General features: G+C 50.6%; 2 protein-coding genes across 2 annotated transcripts; one reads left to right on the top strand and one right to left on the bottom strand.

Annotated features, from left to right (window-relative positions):
- Positions 1-2,050: 2,050 nt before the first annotated feature.
- LOC122388358 (putative GTP-binding protein 6) lies at positions 2,051-4,442 on the top strand. Its single transcript, XM_043379390.1, has one exon. The coding sequence runs from the start codon at positions 2,712-2,714 to the stop codon at positions 4,170-4,172; it is 1,461 nt and encodes a 486-aa protein (XP_043235325.1). The 5' UTR covers positions 2,051-2,711; the 3' UTR covers positions 4,173-4,442.
- A 417-nt stretch (positions 4,443-4,859) lies between these two features.
- On the bottom strand, positions 4,860-16,828 carry LOC122388357 (putative inorganic phosphate cotransporter). Its single transcript, XM_043379389.1, has 2 exons — positions 16,249-16,828; positions 4,860-8,665 (listed from the first exon to the last, which is right to left on the bottom strand). The coding sequence occupies exons 1-2, from the start codon at positions 16,340-16,342 to the stop codon at positions 7,134-7,136; spliced, it is 1,626 nt and encodes a 541-aa protein (XP_043235324.1). The 5' UTR covers positions 16,343-16,828; the 3' UTR covers positions 4,860-7,133.
- Between the last annotated feature and the right edge of the window lie 6,775 nt (positions 16,829-23,603).

Raw genomic sequence — 23,603 nt, 5'->3', positions numbered from 1 at the left:
GTTGCATGTACTATGCAAAATTTTACTTTACTACTAATACCAGTAAAACGCCTTTTGGGCCAAGAACGAGCGAGCGAGATAGTGAGCCCTGCACGTGCGGAAGGGCGAGAGGGTGCTTCCAACGGGCTTGCGCAAAGCACCCTTCTAACCGGTCGCTAGCGGTGTGCCAAATTTGAACGCAATCGGCCCAGCCGTTCCTGAGATCTGGAAGCGGCATTCTGCACGTGCGCACGTGCAAACGGGGTCCAAAATGACTTTTGCACGGCACCCTACTAACTGGTCCCCAACCGTGTACCAAATTTGAGCGCAATCGGCCCAGCCGTTCTCGAGATCTGGAAACGCCCCCTGCACGTGCGCACGTGCAGTAGCACCCTAACCGCAACACATGGGAATGCATTGCCTGGTGGGTGCCTACCTGTATGCCAAGTTTCAGCGAAATTGCCCCAGTAATTACCGAGTTACTGAAATGGGAACAAATTTGGCACCTCTTATTGTTGTATTTTGCACGCGCACTGGGGGTGACCTACATGCATCGAGACTATCCTATTTTGGGTAGAAGGGATGCTGCTACCCTACAAAAATTACCGCAAGTCAATCGCCCAAGCGGCTGCTGAGATATGAGCCTCTCAAAATCACTACTTTTGCAAAACAGCTTGAACACCCTTGACTTTTCACGTGGCACGTGCCACGACGGTCACTGAGATGCAGGGCTGCGGAGTCGATGGATTTTCGGCGACTCCGACTCCGACTCCGACTCCGGCTTTCAAAAACCAGCTCCGACTCCGACTCCGACTCCGGGCAGAATTGTCGACTCCGACCGACTCCAACTCCCGACTCCGACTCCGCAGACCTAGCAGGGCTGCGGAGTCGACAGATTTTCGGTGACTCCGACTCCGACTCCGGCTCGGGTTTCTAAAATCGACTCCGACTCCGACTCCGACTCCGACTCCGGTCACAACTGTCGACTCCGACCGACTCCGACTCCGACTCCGACTCCGACTCCGCAGCCCTGCTGAGATGTATCAAAAGTAGTCAATTACGGGGTAGAAGGGATGGGGCTACCCAACAAAAAAGACCGCAGGCCAATCGGTCCAGCGGTTGCTGAGATATAAGCCTCTCAAAAGCGTTACAGGCCGGGCCGGGCCGGGCCGGGCCGCTCATACTGAGATTTTTCCGTTATATTGAAAAGACTCACTTCGCTCGCTGCGCTCGCTCGCTCGTAATTATTTAAGATGGTGTGTGATTAAATGTGGAAAAGCATAAATGTGATCAATGTGTATTGGGCAATCGAAAGTCGAAACATCCTAGCACATAGTCATTAATTGATCGCCACTCGGCAGTCCATAGAGATTGTCACAGTTTAATGATTGGCCAGTGTAGTCGCACGCAGTCCTGCCCTAGGACGGCTCTCATTTTTGTCTTTTTTGTGATGAGTTCTAGAGCAAGATAAGCGAATAGGAAAGAAGAATGGACCATGGTTACTTTACTAATAGACTGGTCCGATCTTTGCCCGAAATCCTTTATTTGCTAGCCTTGATATGGCACATATGGCAGCTCTCGTGCGTCCTGATTTTGACGCAGTACAGACAAAATATACTCTGCGTTCTTGGCCGTGCGCGTAGGCCAAAAAGCAGAATCGGAGGTAATATATATGTTTCTAGTCTATATTTTACCTCGCTTTTGTTTATGAGTGATGTAGAAATGTGTATCATACATTCAGCAATAATATGGGGTGTTTTATTGTTATGGAATGTGGGCTGGGATGGGAACTGCGATTGTGATCGTCACTCAATCTCAATCTCATTCTCCCTCTGTCAAGCAGGCCTAAATCTAAATTGAAATGTTTATTATTGAAGGCAAAAATAATCACTTGTGATAAAAAGGGCTGGGTTTTAGTAGAGCAGTCATCACACGAAGGTTTTCCAATCAAGGAGGGGTGCTATACCCGGGGGCCGGAGTTCAAGTTGCTTCTTTCTAACAAAACATAAATTAACCTTACCTAACCTGACCTAACCTTACCTAACCTAAAACCTAAAAAGCTACAACCTACAAACCTACATTACAACCAACAAAGCTGCAAGTACAGCGCCTCTCCTCGGAAAACATTTGTGTGACATCTGCTCTACTAATGCCAAAGACTGCTAGCGGGCAAGTCATTCATGAGCTCAGAGGCTTAGTATGTGTAATGTCCAAACCTCTATATTCAATGACAATGGCAATGGTAGATAGCTATTCATGTGAGTCATTGGTGACTCATAGTAGGAATTTGACTGTGTTTTTCTTCTTATAAGCAATTTGAGAAAGCTTGGACTGAGAAACTGAGGTATCATCATCACACCTGTTATTCACTTCAGTTTATTTACCTACACACAAGTAGGCCAGTACTCACTAATCAAAATGGTTTTGCAGCACCTATCTATTTGGGTGCAATGAGTCATGTTGATAAGTAATGATGCTTTTTCAGTGTCTTGGATACATGCAAATTGCAAGATTACATACACCTTGGGCATTAGTACTCAAATATGTCAATGTGCTGTTGATGAAGATTGTGGATTGCTAAACAGTAAAACCTTATAATTGTAAATTGTTACAGCTCTCAGAAGTTAGAAGAGAGTTGAAGAAGTTTTTCTTTTATTTGACATTCTTTATGGCAAAAAGTAATTGCATATGATGTGTTAACATTTTTCTGGTTAACTGTTTACAAAGAAACAATGTGGTGCTCCGTGATAATACGACTGTACCAGAGTGCCCACCATGCTCGCTGCCTGCTGTCACACGGAGTTGTGCAGACCCAGCAGAGGGCTGCGAGCAGGCATCTCCCCGCCGCGCTCCAGCTCTCCCCGCCGCTGTGCCGCGGGCTGTGCTCGGAGTCGCCGCCGCCGGAGGACGACTGGGACCCGCTGGAGGAGCTGGGCCCGGGGCCGGGCGGCGGCCCGGGGGACGGCGCACACCGGCTGCTGCTGCTGCACCCGCAGACCAAGCGCGGCTCAGAGCGGCAGCCGGCCGAGCGGGCCGACCTGCTACTGGCCGAGGCGGCCGCGCTGGTGCGCTCGCTGCCCGGCTGGCGCGTGCTGGACACGCTCCGGCAGCCGGTGTTGAACGCCCGCTCCAAGACGGTGCTGGGCAGCGGCCAGCTGCGCGCGCTGCAGGAGCGGCTGCGCCGGCTGCCGGCCGCCACCGGGGTGCTGGTGAACGTTCAGCAGCTGAGCGGCCTGCAGCAGGCCGAACTGGAGACCGCCCTCCGGCTGCCCGTGATCGACCGCTACGGACTGGTGCTGCGCATCTTCCGGCAGCACGCGTCCAGCCGCGCGGCGCGCCTGCAGGTGGCGCTGGCGCAGCTGCCCTACCAGCGCTCCCGGCTGCGCGCCTCGGGCCAGCACAACGCCGCGCGCCGCCACCAGCTGGACCTGCTGGAGCAGCGGCTGCAGCGCGAGCTGCGCCGGCTGGAGGGGCGGCGCGAGCTGCTGCGCGCCGGCCGCAGCCGCTCCCAGGTGCCCACCGTCGGCGTGGTTGGCTACACGAACGCCGGCAAGACGTCTCTGATCGGTGCTCTGACAGACGGCGACACGTCGCGTGGCCGGGACCGGCTGTTCGCCACGCTGGACGTCACCGCGCACCGCGCCGCCTCGTCCCGGCTCCGGCACGTGCTGGTGGACACGGTGGGCTTCATGGCGCAGCTGCCAGCCTCGCTGCTGGAGGCGTTCCGCGCCACACTGCGCGAGCTGGCCGCCGCCGACCTGCTGGTGCACGTGGTGGACCTGTCCCAGCCGGACCGCGTCGCCCAGGCGGAGCACGTGGTGGACACGCTGCGCCACCTGGGCCTACCGCCGGCACTGCTCGAGACGGCCGTCACCGTCGGCAACAAGGCCGACCTGACGCCGGACCGGCCCGAGGGCATGCTCTGTGTATCTGCCACCGGCGGCGAGGGTCTGCCCGAGCTCAGCGCGCGCCTGGAGGAGGCGCTTGCGGCCGCCACCGGCCGGCGCACGATGGTGGTACGCGCGCCGACCGGGGGCGCCACCTACGCCTGGGTGCTGCGCCACTGCGACCTGGTGTCGCAGGAGGTGGACGAGACGGACCCGCAGCTGAGTCGGATCACCGTGCTGACGTCACCGGGGCAGCTGGCGCAGCTGCGGCGCCAGTTCCCCGGCGTCAGCGTCAGTAACGCCTGACGTGTAGTCCTCGCCAAGGTGTGGTGTAATTGTGCACTGGGGCTGTGGTGAGCATGTGTGAAGTGTGATCAAGCTGTGAGTAACTATTTGCCGTCTGAAGTTTGTAGATGACGTCAGTTGCTTTTTACGTGTGTGCGACGACTGAATGTGAATGACGTCAGAGGTGTCTAACGTTTCAGGCAAATGACCCCTCTAGATGATGCAATCAATTGTCATTTGTCGCTGTGCTATCAAGCGCAAAGGCTGTGCAATAAAGTACTTAATCCCTCAGATTGGTCTTCAATAAGGTTGAGGCTCACCTAACACTTGACAAAGTCTTTCATTTGCGATTTGCAAAGTCTTTCACAATCGGATTGGGGTAGGGTTCGTTAGGTATTGATACGTTTCACGTTCGTGTATGAATCGATAAGATAAACGCGCTTGAGGGCGGGATTATAATATGAGACTAAAGCATAGATAATCCCACACATGTAAACGGCACAGCATTATTTACATAACGCAATGCATTGGGCACTACGATCCGAGCTTCATAGTGCCCAATGCGCATCATAAGCTATTATGAGTTATGACCATTATATTATGACCATTCACGGTCATGACGTGCGAATACATCAGACGCCAGTTTGATGCATTGCCTTTATTGCAATCTTTCATGAAAAATATGCCTCCGTGGATACAATATTCGTCCTGTTCTCCAACTCCGTTTATTCATGTTTTACCCGAAACTGTAAGGCATGATGACTAAACTAAAATAATTTACGCATTGTTCCTGGGTTCCTGCCAATTCTGGTCCATACTCCAGCGACCGTAGCTAGACAAGAGGCTTTTTGCATCGAACAAGAACAAATACCGACATGGAATGTTCTTAGCCGCTGAACAGCGAGCGGTGGAATCTCTAATCTCACTAGTCTCTACTACAGCAGGCACGACCAGTGATAAGTTTCCGATGTCCATACGTTCATGCAACTCACGTAGGTATACACTGCGGAGGGCAGGCGCAGTTTGGATGACGATGCAAATCTGTGGCTCGGTTGTCGAGCGAAGTGGTTATGGATGGTGCCTGGAACTGCTTTGTGTCTACACAGCAACATAGCAACGCGATTGCCTCGTAAAGGCTAATTTAGAAACTTTGAGCATCCATATGTGTCGTTTTACAAAGGCCCGGTAGGGCCTGTAAAAATGGCTTTGGCATCCTAACATTAGCCACAAAAGCTGCTAAGTAACGCCTGTGAGCGTTGGCCAATTCGGATAGTTTTGAAGAGCTTGTTTGACTTAAATAACGTGTGCGTGATGGATTGTATACGTCTGGCTCCGGGTGAAGTGCGTATAAACAGGGGCTCAGCGTAGGGTCACTGGATCGGTGCCAACTGCCAGGGTAGATCGGCACTGTGTCCTGTCATGTCACTTGTGGAAAATCCTGCGATAGATAAACAATAAACATTAAACACCCTAGGCGTTTTTAGCTTTCCAATGTGGCTTCAGTCGCCAGTATTTTCCAGTATGAACCGTAGGTATAAATTATAAGACAATGCAAAATGTCCGTGTGGGTTTTGCGTAGGTATTGACGTGAAGACACATTGACGTATTCAGCGCGATATACGTATTCAGCGTGCGACATATTCAGCGACGGATTCAGCGTCAGATTCAGAATCAAAACACGTTATGAGGTCAAGTAGGGCACGCTGATTAAAAAAAAATTGGCATAAAACACATTTTAAGGTCATCATCAAGGTCAAATTTGAGGTCAAAGGACGGGGTACCCAATAACGTCTCGAATTATTGCCCGAAGAGGATCAAAAGAAGTCATGCATGATAGCTCGTCACTGTGGGCAACCTCCGTGACTATGACCTTGACCTTTGACTTTCGAGGTCAAGTTTTAGGTCAAACGACGGGATACCGGATAACGTCCTGAATTTATGGAAGGAGTGGGCTAAAAACGGTCCTAAACGACGGCCAGTCTCGTTAGCTAGCCTCCGCTACCCTGGCCTTGGCTCTAGCCCTTGACCTTTAACGTCAAACACAAGGTCAAAGATAGGCATCATTTCCCAAAGGAGTAGGCCAAATTAAAAAGAAGTTGATCTGCCACGCCTCAAACAACCATTCCAATGGATGCTCGTCTACGTGGGCTACATTTTGTTCCTCAGTTGACCTTGACCCTAATGTCTGACCCTAGAGGTCAAACTCCAGGTCAAAGGACGGAGTACCTATAACGTACCGAATTATTGCCCCAAGAGGACCGAAAGTGGCCGCTCATGATAGGTACTAGACATACCTATTAGAAAATATTATACGATACCTATTTTCTGGTTGTAAAACAAGACGGCGACATACATACGTGCACTAAGGTACGATGTAGCGTATAAAAAGTGATGCTCATAACGGTCCTCCTGAGCGTTACCGTTTATCCAGTCTCGTTTAGCTAGCCTCCGCTACCCTGACCTTGGCTCTAGCCCTTAACCTTTAAAGTCAACGTCTTTTTAGGGTCTCATGGTAGAACCTCACATCCTTCTGAGTCCAAGAGTGTCACACCGGTCCAGAGTCTTGCATCGATGTGACACGTGCGTAACCGCTGCAGATGTCCACCGATACTTTCTGTGAGAAAAGAGCACAGATTTTACACAAGCAAGTAAAATGCATCTTAGATAGAAGATACGTGCTAAGTATAACATTCGCTCGTGGCCCATCACAATTCACTTGAAAATTCCCCAGTCATACAGTTCCACTCAAAGCAACTCGTGCTCTTATCCCATTACATGTGTTGTCTTCATTTTATCGCTTGATCACATACCTACACCCATCCCTGCTGTTCTTCCGAGATTCTCTTTTGGACCGTAATACCGTATAGGTAGTCGGCACCATTACCACTAACGAAATCACCAACTGTGCTCACTCCCCCACCCCCAGTTACCTTTCTTCCTGATGGTCGGAGTTCAATCTGCACCTGATTGCCTACCGTCTGCCTACTCCGCACGCCCTCCACCCTGTCGCTCCTCTGTTGCTTCGGCGGCCTTCCGGTTGTTGACCTCCTCAAAGACGCCGACTCCGCCAGCGTTGCCGGCCCGTTCGCCATCCTCCTGTTTGTCCCAGGGTTGCCGGTCGGCGGACATCAGCGCCTGGTAGACCACCAGGTTGACGGCGAAGATGCCGGCGCCCAGGTAGAAGACGTTGTTCCACCGCTCGGCCGTCTGCTCGCCGCGGATCATGGCGCCGGTGGCGACCGGGTTCAGCGTGGAGATGCCGTTGCCGATGAGGTTGGCGATGCCGAACACGGAGCCGGAGTAGTTGGGCGCGATGTCCAGCGGGTTCAGCAGCGTCCCGATGGTGACGAGTCCGTTGAACGTGCCGGCCAGGCAGACGAACAGCGTGGCCACGGCCGGCTGGCAGCCGACGAACGTCACCAGGAAGAGGAGCAGCGCGCAGCCGCCGCTGGAGAGGCCGGCCGCCAGCCTCCGGATGGTGACCACCCGCAGCCAGCCGCGGCGCAGCGCCAGGTCGGCCAGGCTGCCGCCGGTGAGCATCATCAGGCCGCGGCACACCAGCGGCAGGCCGCTCAGCACGCCGTTGGCGCGCAGGTCAAAGCCCAGCACGTGCTTCATATAGGTGGGCAGCGACGTCATCAGGTAGGTCAGAGACCAGCTGTTGGCCGTCTCGGCGATGATGATGGCCAGCACGGGCGCGGAGCGCAGAATGGCGCCGTAGGGCGGCCGGCGGACCGTGCGCGCCGAGGTCACGTTGCCGGCGCCGATGCGGCGTCTCTCGGCCTCCGTGGCGGACGGATGTTCGTGGGGCGTGTCGTGCACAAGCAGCATCCAGGCGGCGGCCCAGAGCAGCGCTATGCTGCCGGACGTGTAGAACACGGAGCGCCAGCCGAGCGAGGTCGACAGCTGGCCGGCCATCGTCGTCGTCAGCGAGATGCCGAAGGCGGTCATAGCGTTCACGAAGCTGAAGGCCCGCTGGCGCTCGTCGAGCGGGAACCAGCGCGCCACCAGCGGGAACAGACATGGGTACACGGGTCCGCAGCAGACGCCCTGTATGAACCTCACGGCGATCACCCAGCCGGGCCCCCCGTCGGCGGCGACCGGCAGCAGCAGCGCCAGCGCCCCGTTCAGCCCCTGCGAGACGCCGAGCACGCGCTTACTGCCGAACCTCTCTGCCAGAAACCCACCGGGCACCTGGGTGACGAGATAGCCCCAGTAGAAGGCCGCCAGCAGGAGGCCCTGCGTGAACTCGTCCCAGACGTACTCGCCCACCTCTGTGTCGTCGTGCTCGGGTGGCGGAGGTGCGGCCGCCGAGTCCGCGGCGATCCAGTTACTGCACGCGGCCTGGGCGCTGACCTCGGCGTGCGGGATGGCCGTGTGGTTCACCATGGCCACCATGGCCACCGAGAGCGTGACGCGCAGCATCATCTGCACCATGAAGCCGCCGGTGACGAGGAACAGCACCAGCAGACGCACCGGCGGCTGGCCGCAGCGGCGCGCGCCGGCAGCCGCACCTGGTGACACACGATACAGATATTGTAGACCATAGACAATAGACATTGTAGGCAATTAGCGAGAGAGGTGGGGAGGGGTAGAACAAGATGATCCTTTTCCTCGTGTCCGGTGTGTGCCAGGTAAAGTTACGGCTAATTGACGTTAGGTAGGTACCTAACATCTATGGCCTCTTTTCCAGTCTTCCCAGAAGCAACGTCTTTTCTTTTCGAATGTCGTTCGTGTTTATTTCCAACTTTGCGTAACATATGCTATGCCTAATTACTGCCTATTGTTAATTCCGTGGGCGAGCGTCTTCCCGTCCCAGTATTACGTGAAGCCTACCGTGTACGATTTAAATTGTACGGTCAAAAAATGTGTAGGAATCATAAAATACCAGTATAGCGCCTTTTGGGGCGACCAACGGAGCGAGCGAGGGGGTGAGTCTTGCACGTGCGAAATTTCGAGGGGGTACCTCCAACTGACTTGTGCACGGCACCCTACTGACCGGTTTCTAGCGATGTGCCAAATTTGACTGCACAATCGGCCCAGCCGCTCTCGAGATCTGGGAGCGGCACCCTGCACGTGCGCACGTGCAAAATGGGTCCCAACTGACTTGTGCACGGCACCCTACTAACTGGTCCCTAACCGTGTACCAAATTTGAGCGCAATCGGTCGAGCCGTTCTCGAGATCTGGAAACGACCCCTGCACGTGCGCACGTGCAGCAGCACCCCAACTCTGGCACATGGATATGCAGTGCCTGGTGGGTGCCTACCTACATGCCAACTTTCAGCGCAATCGGCCAAGTAATTACCGAGATATTGCAACAATTACAAAACTGACACCTCTTCGTTTTGCACGTGGCACGTGCATAAGGGGTCACCCAAATGCATCGGGAATAGTCCAATACTTGGTAGAAGGAATGAAGCTACCCTACAAAAATTACCGCATGTAAATCGGTCAAGTGGTTGCTGAGATATAAGCCTCACAAAAGCGTCCGCACGGCCGGCCGGCCGGCCGCTCATACTCAGAAATTTCAATAATATCAATAAGGAAAGGAAAATATAGGAAAAAAAACAATAAGGAAAGACTACGCTCGCTTCGCTCGCTCCGTAATGATGATATTCAGTACCATTTTGTCGAGTCGTAAAATCATTTTTTGGACATTCTGAAAAAATCCACGAATCTTTTGTTCCTTTTTCATATTTTTTACCTCATTTTGCACTTCTGTGAAAAGCACACACTCACGTCGACACGTCGACCGGTATAGAGACATGCCCTCGTATTTTTAACGACTCATTTCGCTTCACTGCGCGTTATGTCTACAAAGTACGATCATGTGATAAACGTCTGATAAGTGTGAACGTCACGATGTTATCGCGGTGTATGTAGTGACGATCGAGTGACTCCCTTCGATGACGTAGCTCCAAGGTGCACTGCTCATACCTATCGCCAAACGATGTGACGTCAACGGCTCCTTCAGATGACGATCTCGGATCTACTAGTATGTCGCACGCCGCACACTTGACGAGTTTCTTTGACATATAGCTTATCTAACTATATCATTTACCTACATTTCCCACAGTACATTTCGATGCCTGGCTATGGCAACTACAAATTAACCCGCGCCCCGCTGGGGGGGGGGGGGGGGCAGAATCTGCCCCCGTCCCGTTTGTCGCCAATAGTTTCTAAACGCGTTACGCCAGCGACGTCAAACTTTCAGTACCTTATCATACATCAATTTGACACGTTTACTGAAAATTTGAACGAAATCCGTAGGATTTTTTTTGTTGAGAAAATGACGTTTTAGTGACGTCATGTTCGCCACTTTCGCCTAAAAAACGGCAAAATTTCAAACGCCGCTAACATCTTCATTTTTAAAGGAATCAAGACATAACAAAAAAGGTTATACGTGATTTTACTTTGTCTATCAAGTGGCTCTCTCGGTTTTTTGAAAACTTTGGATTTTGGCCCAAATTTTCAAAAAACTAACTTTTTTGGGAAAATAATTATAAAATCCAAAATTTTGGGTGTATCAAAAAACCGGAATATGTGTCGGAGAAGTGGTCTATGTGCACCTACATACCATTTTTTAGAAAAATCGGTTCAAAAATGTGGGGTTTATTCAAAATTATGACGTCACGAGTCACATAATTTTTTTTGAAAAATGATTTTTTTTTGAAGTTTTAGACCTCGTACGGAAACAAAAATAGCACCATTCGATTCGCCGTGAAAAACTGCATTAGATAGACACCTTTCTAGGCCTCAACAACCAACTTCAAAATTTGACCTCACTTGACCTGACCTTGACCTGACCTCGACCTGAAATTCATCCAGATGTGGTCCATATCACTTATTGAGTGTGCCTATTGAATTCTATGAATAAAATGACCCATAAAAGATGTGTCGCACATGCCCTTTTCTATATTTTGTTTTTGGTGACCTAACCTGACCTGACCTGACCTTGATCTTGACCTGTGAATGATATTTTATGCAACGAATATTGTCTTATTAGCCTAAGAACACGTTTTGGGCAATCAGTCTCCGTCCATTCTTCGGCAACTACTGTGCAAGGCCGATACTGTAGAAACTTGCATTTTGTACCCTTGACCTGACCTTGACCTGACCTCTGACCTACTTAAGCAAGAAAATTGGGCTCTTTAGATCCGCCTTGTTAAGAGCTTTTGATTGCCGTTTTCCCCGTCTTTCTATGACCATCGGTTCGGAAGTTAGCCCCCCCCCCCCCAGCGGGCGCGTATGGCTGAATAGCCCAGCGGGGCGCGGCTGAAAGTCGATTTTGATATCAAGTATCAACCCGTAACCTAAAAATACTTATAATGAATATCACTGAGAAGAGAGAATACAACAAATTAGGATATCTCGCTTGCATTCGGCATTGCTCACAATCCTCTTTTGTTTACACAGACCCCAACCTAGCCAGACGCGACCTGGGCCATCTGGCTGTCTCCTCAGTTACCCTCAGTACCCTCTAAGTGGTGTGCTGTTATCGCTCTCAAAGACAGATGCTCTCACTTTAGCGCCGATGTTTACACGACGCTTGGCCTCAGATGCACTAGTAGGTAGTTCGCTTATGCATACCTAACACTTGAAATGAGATGAAAAGGTAACTATTGCCGTTGACGTACTACCGTTTATGTTAACTAGCGACCATAGCTATAGCCCGCGCCCTGGTGGGGTCCGTTTATGGGGGGGGGGGGGCTAAATTTACGTCACCAGTATGTGATTTGTAAGTTATGGCATGCTAATGGCAGCAGTCGTGAACTCCTTCATTTTCCTTTGTTTTACTTTTAGAATTTGGTTCTATGCATTGATGCTTGATGATAGCACCGCTTCAGCAACCAGGGCTGCGGAGTCGATGGATTTTCGGCGACTCCGACTCCGACTCCGACTCCGGCTTTCAAAAACCAGCTCCGACTCCGACTCCGACTCAGGGCAGAATTGTCGACTCAGACCGACTCCAACTCCCGACTCCGACTCCGCAGACCTAGCAGGGCTGCTGAGTCGACAGATTTTCGGTGACTCCGACTCCGACTCCGGCTCGGGTTTCTAAAATCGACTCCGACTCCGACTCCGGTCACAACTGTCGACTCCGACCGACTCCGACTCCGACTCCGACTCCGACTCCGCAGCCCTGTCAGCAACGCTAGTCCTTGACATGGTTAACAGTAACACCGGTCAATTTTGATGCAGGAGTAGCCTGGTTTGTGAGAATGTAAACCAAAATAGCCCTTTTTGTTCAAGCAAAATGTTATGATTCCAATTGAGTTTCACTTAACCCGCGCCCTGGTGGGGTCTGTTTATAACGCGACCTGGTGGGGGGGGGGGGCTATTATTTGCCCCCCCCCCCCGCGTATCTCCGAAACTACTGGACGGATCCGCAAAATTCAAACGGCGTTCGAAAGCCCTGTCAAATTTATTGAGGGAAATCTAATTCCATTTACCTCGGGGTCACCGATGACGTCACAGGTCAGGTCAATAATAATTTGTTTTACCGTTCACGGGTCTTCTAGGGAATGCGCTATAACATCGAGTAAAGCACATTTTATCGAAAATCAGCGATAGGGCGTCATTTGCCCAGTGCATATGCTGCTATTGGAGGTTACTGATAATACCAGGTCAGGTCACAGGTCAGGTCACCAAGGGTCAGCACATTAACCCTATTTTACTAGGGCTGTGTGATGTAGGCATGTTTTATGGCCAATTTTTCATTTCCAACTCAATAATGTTGGTTATTTGACCATCAGGAACGGTTTAGGTCACTTCCTGGTGGATGTCAGGTCAAGGTCATGTTAAAAAGGTCAAATTTTAAAGTTGATATTTTTGCATAGACTGGTTATCGAATCGATGCAGCTCGTCACGGCGAGTCCAATGGTGGTCTTTGTTTTGCGCTACGTGGTCTAGATTTGCCAAAAGTTGAGTTAAACAATTTGACGTTACCTAACATTTTTGAAGTTTTTTTTTTTGCTGTAACTTGGCCAAAAAAGAGATATCGATCTGAAATTTAATGTGTAGATAGAACACGGTTGTTACTGTCATATATACCCCCTTTTTCGAAATATGGAAAAAAAAACTTTTTGGGTTTTTTGGCTAATATATAAAAAAATAGTTTTTTTATTTTTTGGGGTCAAACCCAAGAATTAAAAAAAATTGATATGATAGTTTTGTAGCCCTGTCAATTCTGCAGCCTTTACGTCTCATCATTTTTCTGTATCTTCAAAGCTATAGGCCTGATAGCTCTTCCCGCGAAACCTTTTTTGGGGGTAGAAAACGACAGAACATGACGTCACTCTGACGTCATTTCTGGCCACCCTATCATAGCCTTTGGAAAGTTGTTGGTTACAATGTGTAAAATTGATGCCTGGGAGGGTACTAACAGTTTGGTGACGATTGGCGCAGTGGTTCTGGAGATATATCGAAAAGTCTGGAGGGGGGGGGGCAAAAAATAGCCCCCCACCAGGGCGCGGGATAGGGGAGAACCGTCTAGGCAGACTCCAAGGGTAGATAAGACCTCGTGTAGGTATGGCGTTATTTATGACACAATTGTTTCTTTGATCTTATTAACCTTACAGACAAAACCGATGATACCTACCTAGGGGAGAGTGGGGTAAGATGCCCAGGGTGGGAAAGACGCCCCATCCCCTCTAGCGGCGAAACAAATAATCAAACCTGGAAATTAATGTTCTTAGCGTAAAGCGGAAGCCTGCCTTGTTAACTGCACAAAAATTTGCAAAGCTCAGTTGGGCAACGGCTGGCTGGTGATTGCATGTCTTTTATTTGTTGCTTTCAAAAAAATATTCTGGTGTCAAAACATTGTAAATATCAAAGAAAGTAAATAATTTTTATGTCCCTTGCTATGATCGTGATACACTAACATGCGTGTACTGTGTCCCAAACAGTTTGTTTCAGGGTTTAGTTTCATGGCTAACAAATTGTAGGTACTGATTTAATGTTAATTCGGTACCTTGGGGTAAGATGCCCCCTGCCCTCATGGGGAAAGACGCCCCCCTAAATCCGTAGGCTGTCCTTCAAGCAACCCGTCAAATCATTTATTACATACTTGTGATGAGAGACAAAAGCCGATCTGGGACTATTGAGGGTCCAGTACAGTCGGGTGCTCCCCATGCCGGTCTCTCGGCACACACAGCGACTTTTTGGGCGGCATCTGACTCTGAGAGCCCTCACGACGGCCTCTGTGGGCCCCATTATTGGCTCCAAGGCCCCTCACGACATCCTTTGGGGGCTCCCACGCTGGCTCCACGGGCCGCGCTGGCATCTGAGGTCCCCGCGATGGGCTCGAGGGCCCTCAAGCATCATGAAGACCTATAAGGGCCTCACAACGGTCTCCGAACGCCACCACGGAGGCTTGTTTAGCCGCGCCGGACTATGATGGCCCTAACGATGACCTCTGAAGCCCCTTACGACTATTTTTGAGGGCCCTTACGATGACGTTTTGTGTCTACTGCAGGCTCGAAGGGACTACTGATTCGTTCAGGCGATTCACGTGGCCATTTATGTCACTTATAGTGCAGGGGGCATCTTTCCCAACGCCAGGGGGCGTCTTTCCCACCCTTTGGGGTAAGATGCTCCCTTTCACTTCTTCAGGAAAATGCTTAATAGCAAAAAAGTTATCCTATTTCAGGCACGAAAGTGTGATATTTTTTGGAGAAAAATGATGTCCGCTTCCGTTGAAACTCCAAGTTTTTGCTTTCCGATCATCATTTTCGAATAATATATGACATTGCAAAACCCTGGGCATCTTACCCCACTCTCACCTACTGTTAAAATAAGATATTGACGAAGTTTCACCAAAAAATCAAAACGTTTACGCCGTAGGGGAGAGCGGGGAGAGTTGTATCATGTCCAAGTTGTATCAGGGCGAATTGTGCCAAACTTATCCAATGGATGGCGCTCGCGACACGACCAGCCGACGAGGTTTTCCGGGCGCCATCTTTCCCTGTTCTGTCTTGTGGCTGAGTGGACGCGTCTCGAGGTGAGAGCCGATTTTGTTTTTTTAATGTCATTCTAAAAAAAATAAGTTGCAAGAAAATGTGTGTTCTGGGCATTTAGATGTGCACGAATTTGAAAGATCTCCGTAGCGGTGGTGAGGGTAGGTTCTAAGGCTGCGTGAGTGAAAACGGATTTCTCCAGCTGTCCGCTGTTTTTTTTTTAGCACGAGGATGTTTTTTCCAAGATGGCGGCTATGTACATGTTGTATCAGAGCCGGGTGGGGTATGTTGTAACATGTATGTATGTATAGGTATGTTGCTTTTGATCGCGAAAGCTAAGCCCTGGCTCGCGTTTGTAGGTAGCTAGTCAATACTCGTTCCATTTCGGCACAATGTGTTGGCTTCTTTGCTCTTAACGGGCCACTTTTGCGTTTAGTCTGTTGATGTTTCGTTCGTTTCGATGTTTCGTTCGGATTGCATTGACCTAAGTTTGGTCTAATAAAAGTGAAGCCTTTGAGCATATACATTGTATTAAATTAACCCCATTTAATGTTGTTATGTTCAAAACCAGTAGCAAGCACACTCCCTGAAACGTGAAATGCCTAGTGATACAAATTACCCCACCATGTGATACAACTCACCCAAGCCATGGGGCAAGTTGTATCAAAAACATTGTTCTATTCGGGAGACCGTAGAAGAAAAACTGGTAGAGGTAGCGGAAAAGATACTTTGCACAAAAAAGCAGAAGAATCAAGGAAGGGGATAGTATGGAAATAATGAGTTTATCACGGATAGTTACGAGGTTATGGGTCTCGGAGTAAAAACTGATACAACCCACCCCACTCTCCCCTATTTTATTGACAACTGCCATAACTATCTGAGTTCATCGGCTCTTATAGCCTCCAAAGCTTCTGCATAGGGAACCTTGTATACCCTAGCAATATTGGGCTTTAGCAATCAATACAACCTTAAGCCCTGCTCTGAAAATCTACACGGACCTCGGGACTTTGCTATTTCACCGGTTTCCGTCTCAACTCTCAAACTGGTAACTTATAAGCTACCAGTTGATAATGTACTGATAGGTTTGTGCCAACGAACTTAACCTATTCATGTCCTACCTGGTATCAGACCGACTCACCGTCAATGTACTGCTGTTCGGTCGCCATGGCCGACTTCAGCTCCAGACTCGTCGGTGTTGGACTCGTCTCTGACGACGGCATGCTGGACGCCATGTTCTGCGGCTTGTCGTCTCCTCTTCAACAAGGCGATAGATTGGCGATATGTTTCGTTTCTCGGTGCTTCTGGTTTGTTTCTGTCTCCCTCAATATTATTACTGCCGTTGGGATAAGCGTGTGTGTCCCTCAGTAGGCAGTGTGGTCCTGCTTCATGTTCTGAGACGGTTTTCCACTGTATCTTTTTCAAATCTCGGTCACTACCTATCCCCCATATCCGTTCCCTGTCTTCTCTTCCCTTTTTCTCTTCCCCTTCCTCTTGCACGATTCCACTGAGCTCTCAGCACGATTCTACTCAGCTGTTCGTTCCTCTCCCAGAGTGGCTCGTCCGTGACCGCCCTGCACCGCCCGCCGAGAGCCCTCACCAGACCGCCGCTGTATCGGTACTGGTGTCAGCTAGTCCAGTGTGAGCAGACACACCCCAGGCCAGCCTCACACACGGTCAGCGCCCGCTACTGGGGCTCGTCGCCGACCTTGATCGGACCGAGTACGGCAGTTCGTCCAGCGCCACAGGCAGCGTGCTCGCTGGAATGCTGCCGCCGCGGTCTGCCCGCGTGGTAGTGGTGTCAATTTCAGAAAACGTATGTCCAATGTCCGTCCAATGTCCAATACTTACGTCGACTGTGTGTCCAAAAATGTCCAAGCCAGCCATTTGTCCAAAGATGTCCGACATCTACGCAATAGTTTACGCTCAACACTGTTATTTAATTTGCTTTAAATGTATCGTTACCAGCTCAAAAGTGTTAATCATATCGAAAGCTGAGCTTTCTGATAGCCAATCAATGTTAAACACGATTACTTTATAAAAATGTTGAGGTGTATCAAGCGATTGTCCAAAGTTGTCCAAAGCCTTCTGTCATTGTCCAACCGAATTCCGAATTGGACATAGGACAAAACCGGAATTCCTAAGATTGAAGTTCGATTGACACCACTACCGCGTGGTGGTGCCCAAACACTAAACAGTGGGGGGGGGAGGGGGCAGTGTTTTAGCCTCGGACCCCGCTCCCGGCCGGAGCCGGGTGGGTGTGTCCCGAATTGGGAATGACGCCCGGAGTGACGCAGTGGAAAATAATGGGAGTGTGACGGGGAAGCGGTCACGGACACACAGTACGAGCGCTGAGCGCGATTTGGCCCGTCATCTGGGAGCCAACGGTTGACAGCTTTCATGTGCTTGTATGCTTCTGGGATCGCTTGAACATGCACGTTTTTTTTAAATAGACAAATGCATCAACCGTATACTGTGAATGATATGCTCCTTAATGCATTGAGACAAGCATTTAAAACTACATATATTTTTCCGTCGTTGCCAAATATTTGAATAATTTCGGGGAGACCGAGCCAAGCGGCCACCCCATAATGTTTGTTTCTATGCCGACACATCATCTTCAAACAAGGACAGATTCTTCCTATCCCTCTGTCAACATGATCCTTGTTCAATTGTCTTTCATTGCAACTTGTTTTATATCTAAGCGCATTTAGATATAGGACATATTGGCAAAACCTTGCCCCTATGCATTTTAGCCACTTTGCCATAACTCCCGGGGCAAAGCGGACACCGACGATTTCTTTGCCCCAATATGAGAAACAGGATAGTTGCTTCATGTACGACAGAATTGTTGAATGTTGATGGAAACAAAGTTTAGACGAGAATTGATTTGTTATGTCATCTTCCCACCCGTAGATAAGCAATGCAAGGAAATTCATTGAAAAACTGTACATTGCATTTTTTCGTAACTCGTAACCGAAAAGTGACCGAAATAAACGCATGACGATACATTTAAATAGCAATAACGTTTGTTGCCCAGATGGAAACAACTTCTAGCCAACTGGGAGCTGGCTTCTTGTCCCCGTCCACTTTGCCCCGTGCATACCGACCGATAAAAAAAAAATCCAGCTCAGCTGTTAGTGAGGCTAAAAAGCATTAAAATTGGTAGAAGACAGGTGCGATAACCACACAATGCATGAAATAGAGCCCTTAAATACAATTTTAAACGGTTATGGAATAAAATAACATTTAAAAATCGTAACAATAGTTAGTAACCTGGGAAGAAATACTTTTCCGTATATCACAGAACAAAGGCGACGGGCCGAAAACTCCGGTGTGGCTCATTCAAACGACCGCGAAGAGAACTATAATTGGCAACGAATAACTGGAGTTGACACCCGCTGGGAATGGTTCAAATACGGAGTGGCCACTTTGCCCCGGGTAGCCGCTTCGCATTGGTCTCCCCTACCCTAATTTTGGAATTTAAAGTCCCTAAATAAATTTCGGCGATAGGCGTTATCACAAGTGTATTCGCGGCCATTGGGGCGACGTAAGAAAAGAAGAAAACAACTGGCTCCAGGAACTTTAAATTATCAGTTAGCATGCATCTTTTCCTTGATCTGTAGAGAATTTACCATTAATTGCTAGAGAAAATTGCATTTAAAATCTTCCATCTATGCTTTTTCATCGTTTGCACAATATGTTCTTTTATTAAGCTAGAAATACTAATTAGAAATAGTTCCCGCATCATCAAGAACAATAGGGAAGGCTTGAAGCAGGGGCGGATCCAAGGGGGGGGGTCACATGGGTCATGGCCCCCCCCTTGCGGCCCGGGGGCCCAAAGACCTGCCAGGGGCACCACCGGCCTATCAGGGGTATCACAGTCCTGACAGGGGCACCACAGGACCGCCAGGGGCACCACAGGCCTAGCAGGGACACCACGGGCCTGGTGCCCCTGGGCCCTGACAGGACTGTAACACCCCTGACAAGCCTGAAGTGTCCCCGGCAGGCACGTGGTGCCCCTGACAGGCCTGAGGCGCCCCTGCAAGGCCGGTGGTGCCCCTGGCAGGCCTGTGGTGCCCTTGCTAGGCCTCTGGTGCCCCTGACAGGCTTGTAATGCCCCCGGAAGGACTGTGGTGCCCCTGGGCCCTGACAAGCCTGAGGTGCCCCTGACAGGCCAGTGGTGCCCTTGCTAGGCCTGTGGTGCCCCTGGCAGGCCTCTGGTGCCCCTGACAGGCTTGCGGTGCCCTTGGAAGGACTGTGGTGTCTCTGGGCCCTGACAAGCCTGAGGTGCCCCTGACAGGCCCGTGGTGCCCTTGTTAGGCCTGTGGTGCCCCTGGCAGGCCTCTGGTGCCCTTGCTAGGCCGCTGGTGCCCCTGGCAGGCCCCTGGTGCCCTTGCTAGGCCGCTGGTACCCCTGCGCCCGGAGAGGACTGGTGCCCCTGAAAAGTCTGAAGTGCCCCTCGGCAGGCCCGTGGTGCCCCTGACAGGCCCAAGGTGCCCCTGCGAGGCCGGTGGTGCCCCTGGCAGACCTCTGGTGCCCCTGGCAGGTCTGTGGTGCCCCTGGCAGGTCTGTGGCGCCCCTGGCAGACCTGTGTTGACTGGTGCCCCTGCTAGGTCGCTGGTGCCCCTCACAGACCTGTGGTGCCCCTGGGCCTTGACAAGCCTGAGATGCCTGGCTATGACAGGCTCGTGGTGCCCCTGATAGACCAGTGGTGCCCTTGCTAGGCCTGTAGTGCCCCTGGCAGGCCTCTGGTGCCCCTGCTACCCCTGCGCCCGGAGAGGACTATGGTGCCCCTGAAAAGCCTGAAGTGCCTCTCGACAGGCCCGTGGTGCCCCTGGGCCCTGACAGGCCCAAGTTACCCCTGCGAGGTCGGTGGTGCTCCTGGCAGGCCTCTGGTGCCCCTGGCAGGCCTGTGTTGACTGGTGCCCCTGCTAGGCCGCTGGTGCCCCTCACAGGCCTGCGGTGCCCCTGGAAGGACTGTGGTGCCCCTGCCCCTAGGGGTGCTCATGGGCCCAACAGGCCCGTTGTGCCCCTGACAGGCCTGTCGTGTATACTTGCTAGACCTGTGGTGCCCCTGCTTCCTGGCAGGCCTGTGGTGCCCCTGGCGGGCCTGTGGCGCCCCTACAAGGCCGTAGGTGCCCCTGATAAGCCTGAAGTGTCAAGGACAGACCCTTTAGACGCCAGGGTCAAGTTCGTCGGACTGACAACGATTTGCTTACCTGATAACGTTCCTGGTAAGTACTCACTACTCAGCGTCCACAACATATATACACATAGCACATTCATATATACTTGCTTACAATTGGTAAATGTGGTTGTGGCTAAGAGTTAAGATACTGACTAAAAATAAAAAATAAAAAGAAAAAAAAAACAAAATGGGGGCACCACCAAAATGAAGTGGACGAAATCCGTTGAGTTTTTAATTTTGGGTATAGGTAGGGGCACCACTTCGATTCATGACCCTCCCCTTGGAGTTTTCCTGGATCCGCCCCTGGCTTGAAGTGAATACAATAATCTAAACGGTGTTGTAATCTATGTGAAGACACTTCTAAAATTGCCTGTAGAAATATTGAAGGCAAAAGTTCAACTTTTTCACAAGACGGATGTCTATAAACCTATTCAACGTGTGACAACTCAGCCGGTATTTCGTCGCCTACAGCCCAGCTTTCCCTATTGACCGATAGAGGCGCTGCTATCGATGTCCGCCCGTGCCGCCTAACGGAAAAGTGTCGCCCGTGCTGTTAAGAACTTGTCTCCATAGACTGAATATGGAGAGCGCTAGACGCATGATGGGCATGCTGGTTACGAACGAGGCTCCCGGCCGAGTCGCTATAGCTCTGGCTTCATGGCTGATGGAGACAGCCTGCAATCAACGCTGCAATTTCCACTTGTGTGCCAACGTTTATATGCCAATGGCCATGTGCGTGGATCCCAGTGATCCATAGATATACGATGGCAGTGGGTCTCCGAGCAAACGGACGGGTGAGGATCTGTTATATCATTGGATCCCACGTGGAAATTACCTATTTTTGGAGCTGATTTTACTGGAGCTGACGACAAGAACAGGGATCTGTGATCCGAGTGACTCCAACTCGCACAGCCTATGAAACAATGCTTCCAAGTGGTTTCATGTCAAAAAGCCTACCACGATTTCCACGAACTATATGAAACATGGTGTGTGATCACCATAGAGATCTCATACATTATCTCTATATCTATGGTGATCACATGAGACCCCACGAAAACACAACTGTCGAGAAATGCCAGAAAGGCTTGGTAATTTTTGGGTCGACAAAAAGTGAGAAAGGATCTGTATGATCGCACTGGATTTCTAAACAAAATAGCTTCGGATCTTTGATCCTAATGGCTGTCTCGACAAATTAGGCAGCTGGATATATAATCCCATCGGATCTGAGATCAAGATTCGTGGAACCATATCAAAGAGACTGCCTTGTAGGTACAATGCATTTATCACGGTAACATGGAATAGGCAAGACAACAAACACGTTAGATACACTCGCGTACATATCGCGTTAGAAAAGTGTAGGCCTTGGAAAGAGGCTAGAGCACAACTTAACAATCATGTACACTGTAGGTCTATGGTTGCAACACTGCAACAGTACACTTCTGTGATATGGGTGCCTGTTCGACAATGAAGACCCATAATTCACATTTGTCAGCGCCCCAACGGTAATAATATCGCTGGATGAAACGTGCGCATGGGCGACACCCCAATACCCAACAAAGCACGGTTGTGATGTGATTTTCTCTCAACTGTGTGTTTTTCTCCCAACGATGTTATGGTGATCGCCGGTATAACCTACACACTGACATCTCCATATGTTATTTCCTGCAAGGTCAACAAGACCAGGGGCGGAGCTTCCTATGCAGTTGATGGGGCGGCATGCCCCACCAACTTGGTATTTTGCCCCACCAATAAGCGCCTGGCCCCACCAACTTAAGCTGATTTCTAAGACTTTTTGCTTTGCAAATTAATCTTTTTCGCTTTGAAGAGCTTTGGAATGTCTGTTTAATACAAAATATTATATCTGTAATGATAGGAATTGATTCAGTGTGGCATTTTATTCAACTTCATAATCGGACATTGTGGGTTTGAGACGACTTCTTGCCCTACCAACTTTCCTGGAAAAGCTCCACCCATGAACAAGACTCAAGAGTGACGGAGCCATTCCGGTGCTACACGTTGACATTCAAATATCTTTGGTGTTGATGTCGGCACAGCATTGACGTAATTGTTGCATGCTACAACAATGCTGAAATAATTGTCTGTTGCATGCTGTTCAAGTCCAGCTCTATCTATACTGTAGTCTTCTCGCAGATCATCACGCACCATGCAGTTCAACACTGCACTTGACCTCGACAAGTAACAAAGTCGTATTTCACGTTAAAAATTGGCACAAAAGTACCACACCCTTTGCTAGTTCGTCCTCGCCGTGTCCCAGTAGGTATTTCTCGCGCTGAGGTCACTGTCTGTGGAGAGACCAACCGTCGGCGGTCCGTGGACCCCGGACGGTCCGTGGACCCCGGACGGTCCGTGGACCCCGGACGGTCCGTGGACCCCGGACGGTCCGTGGACCCCCGACTGCTGTGTGGTCCACGGCCCCACCGCGCTGTACGGGGGCGGCGGATCGCTGCCTGCAGCTCCCCCGGTGGAACTGTATGCCGGAGGAAGGTCCGCAGGCCGTGCCACCAGTCCCCGAGGCGCCGCGCCGGGCCGACGACCGCCGCGCGGCACGTGAATCACCACGGTCGCTGCCGGAGCGCCTCGCGCCTCCTCCAGAAGCCGTCGCCGCAGCAGCGTGGCCAGGATGTAGACTCCGAGCACCAGCACCAAGTAGATGATGATGTTGATTGAGAACATCCAGTAGAGGTCGTCCAAAAAGAAGATGACCAGAAGCATAGCGAGGGTGTTGAAGCAGAATATTCCTACAAGTATGTAGCGAAACGTTGTCAGTTGATCTATGGTCATGGCCATGGTGGCAGCGCACACGAGACACAGCAGCTTCGAACACGGGCTGAACACACTGGCAGCGCCGTGACGCCGGGCGCTCATACCAGACCTAGTCGGCACTAACGGCTATCTTATCTGACACTGTGCGCGGCGGCTGATAACATGTGCGCCAGCCACCGTCAGCACTCTCCGCGAAAAAAAAAACACAAACACAGGACAGGTTCTTGGGCTAGTTAAAGCACTTGCGCTTATATGGAGGGTACTATGGACTCCTCAATATTCGTCTCTAATTTGCCTTAAAGCGGCTTACACCGAAGCATGTATAGCACCGACGCTTCCAGAATCATGTTAAAATCGTCTACAAATCAGGCACGTAGCTAGGATTTGGCCAAGGGAGGGGCGGAGGAATCCCGGGGGCCTCCTTTCTACAGAGGGCCTCCCCCCTAAAGGGGCCTCCTTTCTACAGAGGGTCTCATGCCTACACAATTACATGCAACATAATGCATTCACTTTTGTTCAGC

The sequence above is a fragment of the Amphibalanus amphitrite genome, unplaced genomic scaffold, assembly GCF_019059575.1.
Source record: "Amphibalanus amphitrite isolate SeventyFive unplaced genomic scaffold, NRLGWU_Aamphi_draft 000319F_arrow, whole genome shotgun sequence".
Classification (NCBI taxonomy): Eukaryota; Metazoa; Arthropoda; class Thecostraca; order Balanomorpha; family Balanidae; genus Amphibalanus; species Amphibalanus amphitrite.
Note: the sequence above shows the minus strand (reverse complement) of the source record. Positions and strands in the feature narration are given on the sequence as shown.

Excerpts from the sequence above, each read along its gene's own strand:
- LOC122388358 (XM_043379390.1), top strand. The coding sequence starts at position 2,712 with ATGTGGTGCTCCGTGATAATACGACTGTACCAGAGTGCCCACCATGCT.
- LOC122388357 (XM_043379389.1), bottom strand. The coding sequence starts at position 16,342 with ATGGCGTCCAGCATGCCGTCGTCAGAGACGAGTCCAACACCGACGAGT. Across the intron at positions 8,666-16,248 it reads CGAACAGCAGTACATTGACG|GTGCGGCTGCCGGCGCGCGC; the intron begins GTGAGTCGGTCT and ends GTGTGTCACCAG.